Source organism: Protopterus annectens, chromosome 10.part0, assembly GCF_019279795.1.
Source record: "Protopterus annectens isolate FY-2018-M chromosome 10.part0, PAN1.0, whole genome shotgun sequence".
NCBI lineage: Eukaryota > Metazoa > Chordata > Ceratodontiformes > Protopteridae > Protopterus > Protopterus annectens.
Genome location: NC_056744.1, coordinates 1,790,573,326 through 1,790,591,239, shown reverse-complemented (window position 1 = coordinate 1,790,591,239; position 17,914 = coordinate 1,790,573,326). Strand labels below are relative to the sequence as shown.

General features: G+C 39.1%; 1 protein-coding gene across 1 annotated transcript in view; it reads right to left on the bottom strand.

Annotated features, from left to right (window-relative positions):
* SLC5A2 (solute carrier family 5 member 2) overlaps positions 1-17,914 on the bottom strand; it is a 261,601-nt gene that overhangs the window by 229,871 nt on the left and 13,816 nt on the right. Inside the window, exon 2 of the mRNA XM_044086616.1 lies at positions 10,308-10,412. Within this exon, the coding sequence (XP_043942551.1) occupies positions 10,308-10,412 (105 nt within the window). The remainder of the gene's footprint in view (positions 1-10,307; positions 10,413-17,914) is intronic.

Below are 17,914 nucleotides of genomic sequence, written 5' to 3'. Positions count from 1 at the left end.
CCTTCCTGTTTGGTTAAATAGCTAACAAATGATGCACTATAAACACAAAATATTTCACAGACTTGTATGAGAGCACCCACATGCTTTTTTTAAGTGGTAATTTAAGAAAATTACAGTATTGCATACTTCTTGTAATCTGATGTAGTGTTGCCGATTAATTGTGACAGACATCTGCTTCTTATGTAAAAACATGCAATTAATGTCTACGCATGGTCATTGCAAATTTATGCTCTTGGTTTTTGCAGCTGTTACTGTGTTTCTGCCTGTACTTTGTCACATATCAGTAGGGCTCTTCAGAAAAGTGAGATTATAGTTTGACATTTTTGCTAGGTTAAGAGTGGGCTGGGCAAGGTAGCTCTGACATCACAATGTGGAAGGTCCACTGGCTCTTCTATACAGCATGCAAATCAGGCAGGGATTACATCACGTTGGGGGAGAAAACGTCCCGGTAGCTAGAGCAAGAGCTCTGGCAGATGTGACATAATCATTTCAGAGCCAGCTAGAGGTTTTTCAACTTGGTTTTCAAAGTGAAAGTAAAACAGTACAGAATGGTAGGAAGCCTAACAGGGAAAACAGTTGAGTGGATTAGTTTTTAAAGCTGCATGGGTGATTTTTCGAGGCTGTATCAATGAACAGGGACTAAAACAGACAGCAGGTTGAGCAATCTGCTTTAATATCCCATTGTTGTCCTTTAAGGCATCATGACATCAAGTAGACCCACAAGGACACCCTGTCTGCATTTATTTTTACTGGTATTTGAACAGAAAACTTTAAATCAATGACACAGTTACATTTCCTGAAACTGCAGCTTTAAGTTGTATATAATTTCATATAGGACTATGATTTACATTTATACTACTGTTCTGTGAGTACATCACGACTTCTAAGAAACAGGTTATGTTTTCTCCTAGCAGTTTTCTGGGCTGGAGTTTTCACATTTGTCCAGCTCAAAGTTCCTTTACTTGTTGACTATGACTTATACCTGTAGAGCAGAGCTCAAACTAAAGTTTATTGCTGCACTTTCCATAATATATGTAAATGACAAACATTTAGAGACGGCTGTAACCTCCTTACCATACACAATACCAAATTATACAGTTACTGACACAAACGCTTGTTATTTTTGTATTTAATTTGATGATAAGAAAACACCATTTAAAATGTTCTAGAAACTGAAAATTCCTGCTGTGGTGTCACAAAGGCTTAAGCCCAGAGGGCCTCAATACCCAAATTAGTGTACGGGTGTAAATGACTGACAGGGTGGTATTATTTGAGAAATTATGGACTGCCCAGTGATGTTGTGAAGTCTGATGCTGAATGTGAAGGGTCTCTCCATCCCAGGACAGTCCATTATTTCCCCTATAACTCCTACCCTGGAGGGCATTATTATCCTCAGAAAATAAGCTGTCTGTTAAATTGGTTTGTACTGGTTTTATTATTAGCATGTACATATTTTTTTTTATATTTTTGATGTAAAATAATCCGTCTGCCTAATTTTATATAGTTGCCTTAGGATACGTAATTGTTGTTGGAGGGAATATTTTACATCCAAAATATACATGTATACATTATTTATTTATTTTATTTTATATTTGTTGACCGAGTTTGTCAGACTGGGTTACAAATGCCCATTTTCAGCAGAGGCCCGAGGAGAAAAGCTCCAACAGAAAATAGAAATTTTACAAATTAAATACATATAGAAACACATTCATCAGTACCACAGATTACTGCATTACAGTGCCACACATTACATTCATTAGTACCACACATTATTGCATTACAGTGCCATACATTAAACTGTGGCACGTGAAATACATAGAAATACATTCATCAGAGGGATGCATTTATAATTACATATTATATACATAATAGTGCAATAGTTACATAGCAGAAATATTTTACTAGCTATGTTTGTACAATGATGTACCAAGAGGAGAAGATAAAGTAGTAAGTTTGTTTATTGAAGGGAAGGAAGAGAGAAGAGAAGTAGAAGGTTATAGGAGGGTGTTTACGGGGGATAACTACATTGGCAAGTCCATTTTTCATGAAGATATTTTTTGTAGCGGTTTTGAATTGATTGGGATGTTCAAGGGATCTTATATCTAGTGGTTGGCTATTCCAGGCCTTGGAAGGGTTAAAGCTATAGACCAAGTGACTCATTTTGGCCCCTGGTTTGTAGATTTTTAGTAGGCCTTGTTCAGAACTGCGGAGTAATCTAGTGGGTAGGTAATGAGAGATTAGAGATGAGATAGATGGACAGAAAGAGGGTTTGTAGAGAATGGAGTGAATAATCTGAAACTGATTATACCAAAGCAGGTTAGGTAATTCTAGCCAATTTAGTTATTTTAGAGAGAGATAGTGATGGGACTTGTAAGAATTCTGGGCAGCAAATCTGACAATACTGTTATAAGTTGTTTCTAACTTGCTTAGTAGCTCAGTGTGAGAATTTGGGAGCCATAGAGTAAAGTGGGTAAGAGGTAGGCATTTGAAAGGGATAGCTTTGCTTTTTGGTAAGATATGTTTTGTTTCTATAGAGGAGACCTAGCTTGAGATGTGTTTTTCGGATACAATTATTGACGTGTAAATCAAAGGTTAGTCTATCATCAATAGTAATAATAATAATTATGTAAGTATTTAATGTCTAAATACACACACACACACACACACACACACACACACACACACACACACACACACACACAAACATTGCGATCAAATGAATGAAAAAAAAACATAAAGTGCAAAGCAACATGCCTCGGAAATGTCCCTGATTTTGTCTCTTATTTTTGCTCTGCCCCTTGAAAAATATTGGATTTTCCAGTAAACTTCTGAGGAATAGACTGAGTCTATAAATCTAGTCTTAATTATTTCTTATTGTTTAGAAAAATCATTTTGATGCAAACCTCTTAATCTATTTTTTTAAGTGAATTATGGTAACATTTAAAATGTATACCTGATTTATGGTCTTTGTTACCCCCGCTATTGTAGGCTTTGTCAAGTATTTTTGAACAAAGAAGTTGAGAAATTTAAGAAACTTTATTATTAGAAAAAACACACCGTTTTTTTTTACTACTGCTCTAAATCAATAGCCTAAAATCTTAGATCATGTAACTTCAATAATTATATAATAGTAAAAAATAAATTAAGGTTATCTGATGTATATACAATATTAATTGAATATAAGGAAGATATTAAAGATATATTTTGGAAATTCTTATTTCAGAAAAATAATTTAGAATTCACAGATAATGATAGTTTTATTGTCTGATAGTAGGGCTCCCATCTCCTGTGTGGCTTTATGTTGTGTTATTAACCACTGTTTGATCACTGAGTAATTTATCCATTAATGTTTAGGATATTAAGTTTATTACTTACCTCTGTGAGGTATAGTGTCAAAAGGCCTTAGCTAGTCTACAAAGACTCAGGTTCTGTGAGGTGTTCATCCAGTGCAGCTATAACAGCTTCAGAAATGGTATTAGATTCAGGGGACATGATTTCCTTTAACAAACTCATACTGGTGAAGATCAGAGAGGACATTTCTCAGTACCTTTTTGAATTAGCTCCATTATTGTTTGTGCTGTGGTGGTGGTGCTGCGGTAGCGTTGTCACCTCACAATAAGATGTTGTCCTGTTCGATTCTCAGCTAGAGTGTCTTCTGTGTGGAGACATACGCAAATGAGCATACCTTCATTGAAGGTTGTGCATCAGGGCTGGCAACTTGGCATGTAAAAATCTACTGCCAATCATTAGCGGACCAGAGTTCTGCTGTGGCGACCCCTAACCAGGAAAAGCCGAAAGACACAACAACAATATTGTTTGTGCTGTTGTTTTATATAGAGTGAGACTTTGCATTTTTTAACAGATGAGATCATGCCCTCTTTCACCATTAGACCTGCAGTCACTTTATGCAGGAACTATCAAATACACCCTTGTTGTTAGGAATTTGTCAAGCATGATTAGTAAATGTTTAACGATGTGATCATTCACCATGTGTTGAAGGCTACCAGGAATTTTGTCAGGACTTGGGCCGCTTGTGTTTTTACCATCATTTAGGGATGTTATAAACATACCCCTTGGAAATGCACAGTTCCTTCATGCCCTGATCATACAACAATACCCCCCTGTGCCAGCTTTGCAGGAGGGATGAACATCTGCTTCTCTGGGAGCTAACCATTGGAAGCTCTGTCCTTCTGTCCCCTCATAGTCCTCCCTGGTGATGAAACGTGATATGCCTGCACTCCTGTCCTTCTCTCCCCTCGTAGCCTCCCTGGTGATGAAATGAGATATGCCTGAGGTCCCCACCTCTGAGGTGGGCAGGGATAATAAGGTCTTCTCCTTGGCAAGCTCTCCTTGAAAGATCCATCCTTTGTAGAGACCTTAGCCTGTGCCATTTTACTGTCTTTCTTCTTAGAAGAGGCTCAGAATCTTTTTTTTTTTTTTGTGGAGACATGAAGGGAAGCTCTAGGTCATATTTCCTTTGGGGTACATTCCTGATGGATGCTACTCTTCGTCATTCCTGTTCATCATGAAACTTGTTCCCTAATCTTACACTGCAAGATATTTCATGTATCATCCAAACCAGCACAACATATTCCATTTACCTGTTTCTTTTCTGCTTGATTTACTGCTTCTCTCTCTGTCTGATACAACATGCTAATTAAATTATTTTTGAAAGGTGTTTATGAATGGATGGTTTCTTGGATTTCTTTTCTGCTTAACATCTGATCTGATTTTTAATATAGTTTTTAAAAAAGTATCATCTAAGCAGTTGTCATTTTTAGTAGTGTAATGGTTAAATTAGGATATGTTTGCCTTATAATTTAGTTATATTTGTAGGAGTTAGTTCCGTAGGATTTTTTCAGCTAATAATGCCATTTTCTGATTGTCTGGCTGTGGTTCTATATTTATTCTTACTAGTTCTAGTTAACTTTATTTCATTTATTTTAGTTCATATGCATGCCATGGGAATTATTTGTATTTTTAGAGATACACTGTTTATTTTTTTACTGCATATAATGTCATTTTTTTTCTTATTTATATGCAGTAAAAAAATAAACAGTAAACCTCTAAAAAAAAACTGGGCTAGCCTTAATCATACTACCACCATCTCTTACCCCAACCCTACACCTTATCTTACAATAACACTTTCCATAACACTACTACTATTCATATAACTTTGGTCTGAATGTTGTGGTACGGTTTGAGTTATGGCAGACTAGTAGTTGCTTTAAAAGAAATAACTTTTTCTTTTTGATATTTTTGTTTTTCCATTAGCCGGTTTCCTAAAGTGTAAGCATCAATCTTTTCTGTTTCAGTACTTACGCATTTTAGTAATCTGACAGACACACACACACACACACACACACACACACACACACAGAGACACAGAGACACTCAGACACACACACACACACACACACACGCACACACACACACACACACACACACACACACACACACACACACACACACACACACACAGAGACACTCAGGCACACACACACACAGAGACACTCAGACACACACACACACACACACAGACACACACACACACACACACACACACACACACACACACACACACACACACACACACACACACACACACAAACGTATATTGTGCAATTGTTTTTATTTTTTCATTCATTTAGACATTTAGTGGGATAGTCTCTCAGTAAAAGTCCATTTAGTTGAGTTCTGGAGAGAAAAGCTATTTGAACTGGAAAATGAACAATAATAAATTGTGTAATAAGGCACAACTTAGAAAATCAGAGCTAAATACAATGAATTAAAGTCAGACACAAACAAGAGATATTTGTGGAAATAATTTAATGTAAATGAATAACAGAATAGCAACTCTTAACAAGTATTACTGCTGTAGATTTGTGTTGCTATATACCGTATGCACAATACATATACCTTGTTAGTTTACAAAAGTGAGAGGGCGGTATGAAAAAATAGCAGTGAAATTAGTTGGTTTAGTGTGGACAGTAAGGTGACAAAAGATATGAGAGACTACAGATATTAAGTCCGTAGTAAGATCAGAGTGTTTATATATATGACAGTGTATTAAGGTGGAGTAATGGAATTATAGAACAGTGCTTTGTAAACTGGTACATAATGTAAAATAGTGTTGACAAAATGGTGTTTAAATGAAGTGAGTAAAGGCTGTCACTTTAAGAAAATGGTGTATGTGGCACAGCTGCCTGGTTACATTAACCAGTAAGTCAATCAATTAAAGACACCTGCTTTGTGAAGTATACAAGAAGGGGTTCTAACAGTACACATTTTAAGAAGCTGACCTTTTACTGAAGGAGATTTTTTTTATCCATAATATGGATTCTGGGATGTTGTACCTGCAGCAAAGACAGAACAGTCGTGGAGTATCTGTGGAGACACCCGGACATGTTCCTGAAAAGAGAATTCTGTGGAGCCAGAGGAGAAGAGGACCTGTTCTACTGCACTTGTATGCCGTGAATATAATTCCTGGCCCAAATCCTAGGCACTTGGAGGGGGCAGGCTGAGGAGGATGGCAGCTGTGCATATAACTCCTGTCCCAATCAATCTGTCTCTGACAAGTCGCTTGGTGCTGGACGGGGCCGGCTGAGGGGGATGGATGCTGTGGATATAATTCTTGTCCCAGTCGACCTGTGTCTGATCAGTGGCTCGGGCACTGAAGGAGGACAGGCTGAAGGGAGTGGATGCTGTGGATATAATTCTTGTCCCAATCGACCTGTGTCTAATCAGCAGCTCGCACACTGAAGGGGGCAGGCTGAGGGGGATGGCTGCTGTGGATATAATTATTATCCCAGTTGGCCTGTATCTAATTAGTGGCATAGGCACTGGAGGGAGCAAGTAGAATGTAAGGGAGTGGCTGTAGCTGACTTGTCCATCCTAGGGAAGGAGGTGTCCCTGTTTAGGTGACATCTAGAAGGAGTAGTCTTGGAGGAACTGGGCCCAAGAAACACACACACTGACAACTCATTGCAGATGTACATAGCAGAAGCTCGTGTCGTAGCACACACACTTCTCATGGAGGCAGGGCAGCCACAGTGGATATCAAAGGAGCTGCTGCAGGGAGTATGGCTCCAAGGAGGCTGGCTATCTGGCTTATTCCCTACACCTGATGCCTGCCTCTAACTGTGAGGCCATCCTAGAGAATGAATTGACCAATGCGCTCTCCCCGGGGAGGAGAATGGATCCAGCCCTAGTGCCAAAAGAAGAACTGTGATGAGTCCCATGACTATGGAAAGAATGGGTCATATGACTTTGACCTTAACTGATGATGGGCCTGGATACCTTGTGACATTGTGGGGGGGTCTGTGAACTCTCCCAGTGACTAATCTCGCAGAAGGAAGATCTAATGGAGCAGCTGGGCAGTGGTAGAGGAACAACTGGGCTGATACCATGCAGAGTAGCAGCAAGGAAGAAACTGTAATGGAATCAGACAGTGTGTGTAACAGATCAGAAACTCTGTAACAGGTCTTGTTAGTCATCTCAACATGAAAATGTCCTCTAGAATTAGCAGACCATCTACATCTCTCCATTCACTATTTTCAGGAAGCTTTGACTACTGTAAATATTTAATATTGTCCCAGTCATAAGGGGGGGTGTAGCAACATAAGTATAGTATATGGACCTTTTATTCCATTCCTTAACTGCCCTTTTTCAGTTTATGTACCTACTAAGAACCAGTATCAGCTAGTCCAGCCTGCCTCCTGAAAGAGAACAGTTTTTCACAAGTGCAGGTAGAATAAAAGAAGTTGCTTGGAACAAAGAATCTTTAACTTACCCTCTGACTTCTGGAGGGGTATCCTACATATCCCTTGTGTAGTTCTGATTTCTGGGATCATATCACATAGGGGTATCACACATGACATCATATAGGGGTATCACGCATGCTTCTCGTGTAGCTCTGATTTCTGGGCTCATATCACATAGGGGTATCACATATGCCCCTTGTGTAGCTCTGATTTCTGGGCTCATATCACATAGGGGATCACACATGCCCCTTATGTAGTTCTGATTTCTTGGCTCATATTACAAAGGGGTATCACACATCACACAACGCCCCTTTTGGAATGTACCTCACAAGACATCTGCAGCAGCTGGAAAGACCGCAGAAGTACCCCACAAAGAGGATTACTGGCCTCAAACAGATGGCCTACACTGACCATCTCAAAAAACTCCAGCTTTACTCTGTAGCATATCGCCTACTCCGAGGTGATCTCTGCCTAACATATAAAGCTATGTCCATCCCAGAGCTGTTGGACATGCTACACCTAAAGAAATCCCAGTCCCTCCCAGCTACATGCTCTAGGGACATAAACCTTGTCACCACAATAAACAGGACATTCTGGAGGGATAGATTCCTGTCCCAGAGACTTCCCATACTCTGGAACATGCTACCCCAGCTATGTCAAGCAAAGTTCTTCATTAGCACTCTTCAAGAAAAATGTTGATGAGTGGATGGGAAATAAGAAATACACCCCGGGGGATCACTTCTGTGTCTCTGCTCGACAGTGGCACAGGAAAATAACTTTCTTGGGTGGCGTAAGCCAGGGAACCTTGTTGGCTAGGCTTACGTAGGCCCTCGGGCCGATAGCCTAGTACCTAGCTATGAACCTATGATATCACACAGGGGTATCGCACATGACATCATATAGGGGTATCACACATGACATCATATAGGGGAATTGCACTGCTTCTTGTGGTGCTACACAGTGTTCCCCTCATTGGCATGAGCAGGGGGTGATGAAGATGGGGGGGGGGTAATACTTGTGTCCAGTAAGCAGCATGTCAAAGGGAAATTGCCTTTTCCCCTTATAGCACTAACAGAATGTGCTTGTTATAAATATTTCTGTATCCAAACAATCATACATGGTGTTCTCCTATAACATCATGGAAGTGCCTGACAGGTTTACTTACCCTTGATGTTACCTTTGCCCCTGTGATGAGAGAGCTAGCCATTGATTTCTCAGTCCTGTCTTCCCAGGCCAGAACTGAATAACTGAAGCATGGTCATAGTGAGCTGGCTAACCTCCATGGCAATTACATTTATGCATCTATAAATAAATACAGCACACACCCACTCTCTTAAAACATGTGTATGTCACTGCTTTTTTACATATTTTGGCTCTTACCTAGTGCAGGTTCTTATCTATATTCAAGTGTGGGCCTTAAATATCAATAGTAAGATACAGAAGTGATGGAGTGACTCAATGAGGTGCTATTCTGGCAGTGGGGAGGATTTTTGGGATGAACTGTTCCTTTATGCCCCATCCTGGCATTTGGCAATGTCAGGGCTGTAAACTTGCACTTTTCCAGACATGCACTACTTCTGGATTCATCCACTGGTGCACCACTCCAATTTGTTTAAACTGATTCAGCTGAGGTACATTGGCCTACAATAGGGGCCCTATCTCTGCCCTAACGGTCAGTTTCTTCTTATATCAGTCCAGATGGATCTCTTGCCTCCCATGTACTACCTGAACCCAAGACCTCAGCACTGGTAATGCAGACTTTTATTTAATACTCATTGTCTGTCACTGTAGAACTTACATATTTAAAGATTCCAGAATTCGTTAATAACCTGTAGTTTAAAAGGTAAGTGCATTTGATTGAATAATAATGAAAACTCCATGGTCATTACTTCTGATTACTGCCCAAATAAAAACAAGACTGGAGCAATAACTAAATAAAAATTAAAAAAAGGAACACTGAAATCCATACTAAAACAAAAAAATAAAAAGAAAAAAAAAACAGAAAAAAGCAGTAAATTATGGGTTGTGGTCTTGTAAAGGTCACTTCTAATTCTCTCTTTCCAGCTTCATGACTTCATTTTGTTTAGAATGTAGCTACTAAAAGAATAAAAATAAATTCCTTTTCATGCACAATAAGATCAGTTAAAATAAACACGTAATAAAGTGTTGTAGCTTTCTTTAAGTTCAGTAATCTCCCCAAAGGGTATTGGGAACTTCCCAGGGGTATGGGGGCCTAATTTTATGGCACTGGGATCTCATACTTCTGCTTGGTGGTTCCGTATTTCCCAGTGCCTAGAATGCTGGGCATCAATATTTAAACGCAGTATCTACATTTGCTTATGATAATTCTAGAAAAAAACTAATGTTTTCTTTTTCTTGAGGAATACATATTTTAACTGAAGTTGGTTGGAGAATAATTTGCAGAAACATTATATTAATAGATATGACTTCTGTGAGACTGACCGGTTGAGGCTCCTTAGCAAGATCTGTTGACATCAACAGCAAAAAAACAAAAAAAGATTTGCAAGTAAAAACAAACCTTACATTCCACTCAAATCCTCCAACTGCCAGTCCACTAGCTGCTCCAGTACCTGCCAGACCAACAAAATGTCCACTGCCGATGTTACTTGCAAAGAGAGATGCTCCCACCTGGAAGAAAAATAAGAAAGTCTGGTGTTTCATAGCATTGACAATTCCATAAAAATGTAATCTTGAAATTAAAATTTTAGAAAAAAAGATGATCTTGAAGTGAAAGATGCATTCTGAGATTCTCATAGCTATTATCCAGATATTAGCATATTCCGGGCTTAAATGTTTTAGTGAAAAATTAAAATAAAGAAAACAGATATATGGAGGCCAAGTATTGAAAATAATTAAAGTATGGGGGTACAGAAGTCTGTACTTTGGGGATGTCTACAATAGTTGACCCTTTTCGGACTGAGTACATTTCATGAAAAATATGATTTTTAAACTTGTGCAGCCAGCATTCAGTTAGCATTTCTGACACTGCAGAAGCTATGTGGGGGAGGGGGAGAATGAAGGGGTATGGCCTACTCAGCTATGTGGGGGAGGGGAGAATGAAGGGGTCTGGCCCATTCAGCCATGCAGGGGAGGGGGGAGAATAAAGGGGGAGCAGCCCACTCACCTTTCTCAGGGGATGGAGAGGGGTTGTACATACTTGGGGCACACTGGTGGTACAATTTCCCTTTTGGAGACTGGAGAATCCACCACTCATGCTTCTAAGTGAAAGGTAGGGCTGCCGAATAGGAAATAACCCTTGTAGAAATGAGGAGACACCATTCACTACAACCCATTGCACGTCCTCTTTGTGGTCCCTAATTGGGTGTACTCAGTCAAACCACCACTGATGACTTTCTAAATTATGACCCTTCCCAGTCAACCTTTGCCCCAGTAATAATAAATGAATGAGCTGATTTGTCACAGGAGAGACTAATGATCAACAGACAGCAGGGCCAAAGAAAAGAAAAAAAAAACAAAGGGCAAATGTGGTTTCCTTTCATAGTATGAGGACCAAGGCAGATGCTGTAAGCTATCAGCTTGTTACTTTGACCACAGTTGTAGGGAAAGTCATAGAATCACTGTTGAAGGAAATACTTTTAGAATATTTAAAAGCCTTGGTGCTACAAAACCTAAGATAGTACAGCTTCATTTTAAGGTGACCTTCTCAAAGATAGCTGAGTTCATTAAATAGCTTCCAAAGGAGAGGCTTAACTTTTATTACACATAAAACAGTGGTACATTTACACAGGAAAGAGTAACAACCTCAGGGGACATATTTCATTAAACAATGATACACAACTAAAATAGATTAGTTAGAAAATGCCAGTTCTAAAAAATGTCTCAAAAACATATTTATTTCTATACCATGCTATTCTATAGCAAACATGCCTGATTTTGTTGTTTGTCTAAACCATCTGGAGCATAATTTAACATTTCAGAATATAGGTTCATAGGTAGGTACTAGACTATCTGCCCAATGGCATTTATAAGCCTAGCCGGAATGTGTTGGCTTTCGCTGCCCCCTTAGATTAGTTGCCTGTGCCTCTGTCCATCAGAGCCATTGAAGTGATCCCTGGGGTAAACTTTCTGTTTCCCATCCACTCGTCAAGGTTTCTTTTGAAGAGGGTTAGTGTGGAGCTCTGTCTAATGTAGATTGGAATCTTGTTCCAGAGCAGGACAGGAATCTATCCCTCCAGCATATCCTATTTATTGTTGTGGTGAGGTTTAGATCCCTGGAACATGTGGCTCGAGGGGATATGGTTTTCTTTAGGTGGAGCATGTCCATCAATTCTGGGTTGGACATGGCCTTGTATGTCAGGCAGAGATCACCTCTGAGTAGGCGGTATGCAACTGAGTACAGCTGGAGTTTCTTCAGTCGCGCTGCATAGGGCATCTGCTTGAGGCCAGTGATCCTCTTGGTGAGGTACTTCTGTGGTCTTTCCAGTTGTTGCAGGTGTCTTGTAAGGTACATCCCAAAAGGGGCATTGTACTCTATAATGGGTCTGATAAGTGATGCATAGAGAGGCCAATGACCTCTTTTGATCTGGATGCAAACCCTTTTGTGATTTGGTGGGCCATATAGAAGGATTTTCTAACCACTTTGGCAATGTGATTATCAAAGGAGAGGTTACTATCTACTTGGGTCCCCAGATCCCTTATTACGTCTTCCATATTTAGGGGCCTACCATCTATGTGGTAGTTTGTGGGTACTTTGTTTTTTTTCCAAAGGGGATGACTATGCAATTTTTGGCATTTAGCTTGAGGCCATGGGTTTGACACCAGGTGTCTGTCTCAGTGAGACCCTTTTAGAGGATGTCTGTGTCAGCTGGAGAGTCAATTATAGCCCCTGGTTTGCAGTTGTCTGCAAACTTGGTCAGCCATAGTCCTCCTGTGCTTACTTGTACCTCTGAGAAGTATATGCCGAACAGGAGGGGTCCAAGGACTGAGCCCTGGGGAATGCCACTTGTAAGCGGTTTATAGTCAGACCTGGCTCCCACAACTCTTACCATGTGGGTTCTGTCCATGAGCCAGATGGCAACCCATCTCGTGACATAGCGGTCTATGCTAAAGCTGGTGAGTTTGTCTATAATACCTAAGTGGGGAATGGTGTTGAAGGCCTTTGCAAGGTCTAGGTAGGCTGTGTGGACCACCTTTCCCTCGTCTATAGCCTTGGTAACTGTCTCAAAGAAGTCCACCAGGTTTAGGAGACATGATCTGCCCTTAACAATGCCAAACTGGGTAGGGTCCAGTGTTTGGAGGTTCCCAATGTCTCTGTTAATGGGATCCATGATAATGTGCTCCATAGCTTTGCAGACCAAGCTTGTCAGGCTTATAGTGTGCAAGTTCCTGGGGTCCGTTGTGGCTCCACCTTTGTGGAGCAGAATAACCATTGCTGTGCACCACTCTGTGGGCACGTAGCCTGTGGAGAGGCTGAGTTTGAACAGTGTGTTTAGGTGAGGGGTTAGTTCATCTTTGAGCTTGTGTATGATGCAGCCTGGGACCACTGATACTGTGTTTTTGGCTTTGGAGAGGGCTATTTTAACCTGAGTGTCTGTGATTTCAAGGGCACTACATTCTTCTGGTATAGTTATGGGCCCTTTTGAGGATGAGAGGGGGGTGATGTTTGCACTGAACCTGTCTGCCAGGATGTTGGCTAGATCGGTCGGTTCAGTGTATTTAGTGCCATTCTGCACTAACTCTGGGCAGATCTGAGAATTGCCACTTAGATTCTTGACATAGCTAAATAATGCCTTGTGGTTATCTTTGGAGTCCATGACAATTCTTCTTTCAAGCTCGCCTTGGATGATTTTATGAGGGATCGTAGTTTCTTGCGGATACTGATCAGGGATGTCTTCCCTTTTTGGGATTTTACTCTCTATCTAATTTAGTTTTTCTCTCAAACTTTTTAACAGTTGGAATCTCTAATACTTAGGTATGGATTCCACTATACAGGCCCACAACTATCTGGGTAATGATGTGTGAGATTATGCAGCATGTTTGTTTGTTACACATGTTCCATTATATCTTTTTATGTCCATTATATGCAGCTGTATTTGTTTTTAATCATGCATTTATTCACACAATACAGAGTGCAATCAGATTCCCAATTCAAATCACTATTTTTTGTTCATAAGTATAAACCCCCTGATTTTTGGACTTATTTCCATTAATATTTGCTTTCAGATCTCACAATGCAATTATTTTTTAAATCCACTGTGAAAAAAATGTTATAATTTTAAGATTGCTTTAATTTATGAAAGAATCTTTGGAAACTGTAGTCAACTGCATTTTTAGAAGAATGTTAATCAGCTTAATTGTTGACAACATATTCCATATTACCTACATTTGTGCACATTCTGATTTATATAAAATATATAGGAATCTACCCATGTCATCAAACAGCATCAAGGATGGGTGAATCCTTGCGAAATATGATACAAATTCGGGGTAACATTCGTTCCCCATTTGCTGAAGATGTAGATTTTTTTTATGTTTAAGTCTAGAGTAATAGGTGAAAATATTACAAACTACTTTGATAAGAAATGTTTTTGGTGTAGCTTTAATGCTACTGAACATATTTTACCAGTTGACCTATATACTAATTGTTTAAGTGCAGTATGTTATTTACAGTTTGAGAATGAGAAAAAATATAACATTGTTATAAAAAGATTCTTATGTGGGAATCTAACTTTTATTTGTGAGACACACTGCCATGCAGATGTCAGTCAACACAGAACCTAATAACAGCTTTGATAGATGTAATATACTTTACTTTACCACATAGACAACAAAAGCAAAGTGTGACAGAGCAAAATTTGTAATAACTTTTAAAGCCATTGGTTGATTAGAGGTGCACTTCACTTCAGTCTGCTGTTTCTGTGATAATGTGAGGTGTGTTACAGCTTTGATGTTAGACAGTTCACACAACCACATTTTTTTAACTAGTAATATATTTGGGAAGCTTAAACACCCTATATTACAACTTAATCAAAATCCTTGGAGGCAATCTTGTAGCAAAGCAGGTTTTATTCAGTAAACAGGATAGCAGCATCTTGAGGGTCACAAAAGTGATTCTAATCATGGCAAACTACTGCTGGCTTATATACACATACAAAGTACAAGACTTAACAGTTCTTCAGCTTAGGTAGTTCTGTTTGTAACATTATCCAATAGAATTTATACTTCTTAGCTGGCTGTTACATTATCCAATAAATTTTTTGCTCTTTATCTAAATGAAAGCTCTAGACATGTCACCCTTCTGGAAACTTCTCACATATTTCTCACCCTTTATGCCTAACAATGTTCTGATGACTAGAATATGTCATAAAGCATGGTGACAGCATAATTGTATTTTATTAATTTGTCTCTACGTTTCTAACTAATAAATAATCTTATTCATGGCTAATAATGCCTTTGTTCGCATTGGAGCCTGACAAACATAGAACAGTTATACTATTTTATCTCAATTTGCAAGACCTAGTCTGAAATAATTTCACAAAACACAATTATAGTTTCTATCCTGGCTTGTAAAAAGCAATATCTAAAGTAATTCTGCTTGAAGAAATTCATCCTGACACTTCTACTTAAGCTTTATATTTGCCAGTTATTTTCAGTCTCCAATCTTAAACTTTTATGTATTTTCAACATTAATTCAAGAAATTCAACTCTCTGGCTTTGTTTTGAAGGTGTACTTCTTGAATCAAATTCTTGAACACATAAGTTTGTTATAATTATATATATAATATGAGTAGAAAACCAAAGGGATCAAGAGGTAGGAAACCAAAGGGATCAAGAGTGGCTCCACAACAGTCAGATTTAACTTTGGACATTCTGTGAGTTACACATCTGTACATGACTTGGAGGTTAAGGATAGAACTCAGTTTTATACTGAATATTAGGAATGATTATTATTGCTTATGAATGGCACTTTTCAGATCCTAAAAAAACAGTGGACTGTGTGAATCACAGCCTTTATTTTTCTTGTTCATAAAAAAGGTTGGTGATAAAACTGCTGATTTTTGGGCATCTGGTTATTACTCACCACACAGTAAAATGTATAGAAAGTGTGCGGCCATGAGTATTTCATTCAAGCCCATCTAGTGGGTGAATTTTTAAAAGCCAGAAGGCATAGTTCTTTACCTTTTATGTCAGGGGCAAAGCAAAAATAAAAAAAAAAATTGACAAAGGCTCAAAATTAAGCACAGTTTTTAAATACTGATACTATTCACTTAGAATGGTGACATAATGTGAGAATCTGAATTAATGCACATTTTCTGAAGAAAAAGAAGTTTTTGAATGTAATGAGTATCACTTTTTTGTTGACTATAATCACCATCTTTTCTCAAAAAGCCACAGATTTTAGGAAGGACAGAGCAAGATTCTGAGCCCATTATCATGGACATCTCTGCAAATCAGTGGCAGTTAAGAGGTACGCCAGAAGGTAATAGAAACATGTAGCACTATGAAAGAGGGGATGTACTGTGCCTTAAAAAAGGCAGTGCTAAGTGTGGTAAAATCTAAAGGTGATATGAGTGACACAAGGTATAATTGTTGAGATAATGACATTTTCAACTTTCGTGAAACACACAATGGCCAGGATGTGTACCTACAGTCTCATACAAAACTGTTGCTATCACTGGTCTGTCATTCACGAGTGCTGTTGGTTTTTGATGAGCACTGCCCCACAGCATGACATACACATGTCAGTGTATGTGTATGTGTGTATGTATATATATATATATATATATATATATATATATATATTACACGTGTGTGTGTGCGCGTCTCTACATGCACTACTGTGTGTGTCTGTGCATATCCATCTGTGTGTGTGTACGTGCATGTACATGTGTGTGCACCTACGTGTGTGTGTGTGTGTGTGTGTGTGTGTGTGTGTGTGTGTGTGTGTGTGTGTGTGTGTGTGTGCGCATCTTTACATGCACTACTGTGTGTGTCTGTGCATATCCATGTGTGCGTGTGTACGTGCATGTACACGTGTGTGTGTGTGTGTGTGTGTGTGTGTGTGTGTGTGTGTGTGTATAGTGATAGGGAATACTACATCTGTTCTGTGTCTGACTTCTGATCTACCTCTGGATTTTGAATCCATACTGTGACATTATAGGTTTATGTTTCCTGTCACTTTTGGTGGGCATCATCACCGACATTACCCCACTGCGTCACATGCTGTCCATAGTTCATGGTACGACGGTCTCTGAATCATGTTGTCGTTATTCACGTTACGTGGCACATCTGCATTTGTGCCATGTACTAGCTTCCTTGTATCTCATCTCCGGCACAAATCTGCTATCTGTCAATCAGATGTAGACATTTTCTAATTAGTTTACTGCTCATTAGATATATCCAGTGTGGTCCAGGTCTATGAATCCTATCATAGATCTAGAGATCCCAAAAGATATAAACAAAATAAATAATATAAGTTATAAACTGACTTGTCATGCAGCAGCTGTAAAAGCTTAAGTTACGTTTCCAACAGAACTGCATGAAACTCAAAACATTTTACTAAACAAAGCACTTTGTTCCCAAATACCAAAAAAAAATGTTTAGTACTCGGGTAAAAAAAAAATATTCACACACTCTTTCGCTCACAATATGTACAACTCACACTACCTCTTTCCATATGTGTGTGTGTGTGTGTGTGTGTGTGTGTGTGTGTTATTAGATATGTTAGATATAAAAATATGTGTATCTGTGTGTTTATATCAGATGCACATACACACACACACACACACACACACACACACACACACACACACACACACACACACACACACACACACACATATATATATGGTTTACCATCATTTGTGCAAATGACATTCTGTCGGCACGTATGTTGCCGAAAATCAGAATGTCGTGTACAAAATTAAAAGTGTATGGGATATTCGAAGACACTTATGCAAATACAGTAGTGCATTCACATAAGTGTGTTTGACTATATGTACAGAGATTGCGGTACAGTGGGGAGTGGAAATTCATCCATATCCCCACTGTAGTGCGATCTCGGAGTTGGAATATATTAGTAGCAGGGGGTGTGGGGAGTGCGGGGGGGCTTGCCCCCCTGCAAAAACGTGATTTGTCGTTGTGACGATTGGAGAGAGATGGGCAAAGGC